We start from the raw sequence: 4504 nt of genomic DNA, 5'->3' as shown, positions 1-4504 counted from the left end.
ATTGGCGATAGAACCCCGCATGACCCAAGAATCTCCTTACTCCCTTCACGGATGTAGGGGGTGGGAGTTTAGAAATCACCTCTATTTTGGCCTTGTCGACCTTAATACCATTCTTTGAAATTTTATGGCCAAGGACAATGCCTTCCTCGACCATGAACTGACATTTCTCCCAATTCAATACCAAGTTCGTTTCTTCACATCTTGCCAAGACCTTATTCAAAATTTTCAAGCAATCATCAAAAGAAATCTCGACCACGAAAAAATCATCCATAAATACCTCAAGAAAATCCTCCACCATGTCGGTGAAGATAGTCATCATACACCGTCGAAAAGTCGTCAGTGCATTGCATTGGCATCCGCTAGAGTGCGAAAGTGCCATAGGGACATGTGAAAGTAGTTTTTTCTTGATCATCCAGAACAATAAGAATTTGATTGTAGCCGGAATACCCATCGAGGAAACAATAGAAAGCATGGTCGGCCAACCTATCAAGCATTTGATCAAGGAAGGGAAGTAGGAAATGATCTTTCCTTGTGGCTTTGTTGAGTTTGCGATAGTTCATACACACTCTCCACTCGGTCGTCGTTCTTGTAGGAATCAACTCGTTCCTGTCATTAGTAACCACAATCATGCCTTCTTTCTTTAGGACACACTGCACCGAAGAAGTCCATGAACTATCGAAAATGGGGTAAACAACCCCGACATCCAACCACTTTATGATCTCCTTTTTGACCACCTCCTGCATTGCTTCATTTAGCCTCCTTTAATGTTCAACAGAGGGTTTGGAACCCTCCTCCAAAATAATCTTGTGTATGCAAAAGGCGGGGCTTATGCCCCAAATATCTGCCAATGTCCATCCTATAGATTTCTTCCTCTTTTGTAGCACCGCCAATGTGGAGTATACCTGCACCTTAGTCAAACAAGAGGAAAGAATAACTGGTAAAGTATAACAAGGGCCAAGGAATTCATACGTGAGATGTGGAGGTAATGGCTTTAACTCCAAGGTGGGAGGCTCCTCGATTGAGGACTTTGTTGGAGGAGTTTTCCGGTATTCAAGATCCAAGGATAAATTGCGGGTTCATAAGTGTACGACCCCATTCCTTGCAAAGCATTCACACATTCCACATAGTCATCCTTCTCCTCATCATCATAAAGGTTGAGCAAAATGGTCTCCAAAGTATCCTCAATATTAATTGTGGCATTAACATCATCAATAATCATATCGGTCACCAAGTCCACGAACGAACAAACTTCATTGCTATTTGGTTACCTCATAGATTTGCACACATGGAAGACCACATTTTCATCACCCAACCAAAAGGTGAGCTCACCGGCTTCCATATCAACAAGAGCCATCCCCGTATCAAGGAAAGGTCTAACCAAAATAATAGGCACCTCATAGTCCACTTCACAATTAAGAATCACAAAGTCCGCCGTGAGGATGAACTTGTCAACACGAACCAACACATCATCAATAATACCCAATGGTCTCTTCATAGTACGATCCGCCATTTGTAATCTCATGTATGTGGGTCTTGGTTGCCTAATTCCCAAAGTTTTGAACACCGAATAGGGCATCAAGTTGATACTTGCCCCAAGATCGCATAAATGTTTGGCAAAGTCGGCGCTTCCAATGGTACAAGGGATTGTGAAAGCGCCCAGATCTTCCAATTTAGGAGCCATTGAGTGCACAATTGCACTCACTTGATGTGTCATCTTTATAGTCTCACAATTCATCGACCTCTCTACTTGGTCACCAAGTCCTTCATGAACTTTGCATAACCCGGCATTTGCTCCAAGGCCTCAACAAATGGTACATTAATAGACAAACTCTTCACCATGTCAATAAACTTTTTCAATTGGTTCTCGCTATTTTGCTTGGCAAGACTTTGAGAGTATGAAGGAGGAGGCCTTGGCATTGATGCCTTAGCCTTTGGCACTACCTGTTCTAGTATGTCAACAATGTGCTCCCTATACGGGTTCACTTCTTCTTGAATCTCCTCCACATTGTCTTCAATATCAATTCTCACCTCATTATTTGCTTGCACTTTATTGCTTGGTATCTTATCTTCTTGTACCAATTGTTCCCCATCCACAATTTTCTTTTGGCTTGAGGTGGTTGCAACCCCACATTTTCCACTCCTTGTAGTAACAGCCATGATATGTCTTGTGTTGTTCCCACCCTTTGTGTTCACCATCGTATCACTTGGTAGTGCCCTCTTAGGACGAGTGTTCAGAGCTTGCGAAATTTGGCCCAATTGAACTTACGAATTGCGGATAGAAGTGTTGTGAGAGGCTAGTTGAGCATCAGAGTCGGCATTATTCTCAATCATTTGTTTAAACATGTTCTCGATTTGTCCCATCTCATTGTTGGAAGAGCTCGGACCTAAAGAAGGATAAGGAGGCGGGTTGCTCGGTTGTTGAAATATCGGGGGCCTTTGAAAACCCGACCCCCGATTGTTGTTGTTGTTCCACCCTCCTTGGTTATTACCTCCCTAATAGCCTTGATTATTGCCACTCCAATTGCCTTGGTTATTTTGAACATTCCAATTTTCTTGATTGCCTTGATTGTTCCAATTCCCTTGGTTGTTTTGATTGTTCCAACCACCTTGATTGCTTCAATTCCAATTTCCTTGATTTCCTTGCGGTCTCCATTGTTGTTGACTTGGGCCTTGATTGTTGTTTCTTTGCCCTTGGAAGTTGTTCATATATTGCACTTCCTCCTCTTGCTCATTGTATTGTCCGTCTTGATCAAATCCGCTATCATCTTGCTCATAATTTTCAACCTGATTTTACACTTGAGTACTTTTTTGCCTTCTCTTGTTTACTATCATATTAACTCCCTCCAATGCATTTACTTGTTTGGGACCTTGACCTTTTTGAAGTTGATCTTTGCCTAGTTGATTCATTGTTGTGGTCAACTCGGCAATTGCTTGCCCATGATCATGTAATTCTTTATGCAAGTGAATCACATTTGGATCACCTTGAGGAACGTTTGCTCTACTTTGCCAATGCCAATGAAGTATCCTCCATTTGATCTAAGATCTCACAAGCTTTCGCATACGGCGTTGTCATGAAATTTCCATCGGCAAGTTGGTTGACCATGCATTGATTGGTAGTTGATCCCCCTATAGAAATTTTGTTGAATCATAGCCTCCGTCATGTCATATTGGGGAACTCTTTGACCATTGTTCGGTATCGCTCCCATATCTTATGCAAAGGCTCGTTGGGTTCTTGTTTGAAAGCTAGAATCTCATCCCTAATAGTTACCATATGCCTAGGAGAAAAGAACTTGGAAACGAATTTCTCGGCCAATTCATCCCATGTATGGATCTAATGATTTGACAACCTTTCTAACCAATCCAAGGCCTTCCCCCGTAGAGAGAAAGGGAATATCCTCAATCGTAAAGCGTCCTCGGATACGTTGGTCTATTTACTCCCCCAACAAGTATCAACAAACCCTTTTTAAATGCTTGTATGCATTTTGACTCGGAGCACCGATGAAGAATCCCCGTTGTTCCAATAGTGTAAGCATAATATTTGTGAATTGAAAGTTTCCCGCCCTAATGCGAGGTGGGACTATGGCACTTGTGTATCCTTCATTTGGCAACACTCGGTGGGCCACCACTCTTAGAGGAGGTGGGGGTGGAATGGGAACATTGTCATGAAGCTGGAGGCCTTTTCTATTTGCTTGAGGTTCAAGAGAAACCTCATTAACTTGGTCATCATCCACGTCCTCCCCCAATGGCACGTTTCCAAGAGGATCGTTGTTGTTGAGAGCCATTGTATCATCTATAGTTGTTTTACAAAGAGATTAGTAACCGGAAGGAAAAGAAGAAAAATCACACGCAAAACCAAATATATAGTTAAATCCATTTTTAGCTCCCCGGCAACGGCGCCCAAAAATTAATGTCTCCCAAATTCACACCACTAATTGGGATTGTGAAGAAGTCGATGCAATTACAAATACCCAATGTGAGTCGGGGTCGATTCCACAGAGAGCTTATATTGGATTAGGTATATATCTAGACTAAGTGTATGATGTGCCCAAAATGCACTTCCACATATTTGGTTGTTTCTTTCTACTTCTAATTTTTATGCTAATAGTTGTAAATGAAAAGCTAGAAAACGGTATTTTTGGTGTTGTTTTTTCAAGTTGATAAAAGATCTAGGATCGTGACTTCCACCTAGGTGGTTACCTAATGGGTTGTAGGCTTTAGGACAAGTTTGATTGGTTGGTGGTGTAATATAGCAATCACAAAAACTTACCCACTCGATACCTCTCAATAGTTAGAGTAATTCTGCCCAATTTGGCTTTCTCAAGTCCAAATGGGTAATTTACAAAATAAGTGATATATGCTCCAGTCGGGTCTTACTATCTTAAGATTCAACCCTTTAATTGGGGCTATCAATTTTTTGAGTTCATCGCAATTTCTTGTTAGCCAAGTTTTCCTAGACTTAGTCTCTCTTTCTCAAGTAGAAACCAAGTCAATTAGGCATGAATCA

The 4504-nt window shown here is 41.6% G+C and overlaps 1 protein-coding gene across 1 annotated transcript; it reads right to left on the bottom strand.

Moving 5' to 3' along the window:
* Positions 1-1264: 1264 nt before the first annotated feature.
* LOC138890166 (uncharacterized) lies at positions 1265-1714 on the bottom strand. Its single transcript, XM_070173530.1, has one exon. The coding sequence runs from the start codon at positions 1712-1714 to the stop codon at positions 1265-1267; it is 450 nt and encodes a 149-aa protein (XP_070029631.1).
* Positions 1715-4504: the final 2790 nt, after the last annotated feature.

Source organism: Nicotiana sylvestris, chromosome 4 (genome assembly GCF_000393655.2).
Source record: "Nicotiana sylvestris chromosome 4, ASM39365v2, whole genome shotgun sequence".
In the NCBI taxonomy this organism is placed as follows: Eukaryota; Viridiplantae; Streptophyta; class Magnoliopsida; order Solanales; family Solanaceae; genus Nicotiana; species Nicotiana sylvestris.
The sequence above is the reverse complement of the archived record's forward strand: the minus strand, read 5'-3'. Positions and strand labels throughout refer to the sequence as shown.

What these genes read in the sequence shown, in the direction of transcription:
- LOC138890166 (XM_070173530.1), bottom strand. Translation starts at nt 1,714, where the DNA reads ATGACACATCAAGTGAGTGCAATTGTGCACTCAATGGCTCCTAAATTG.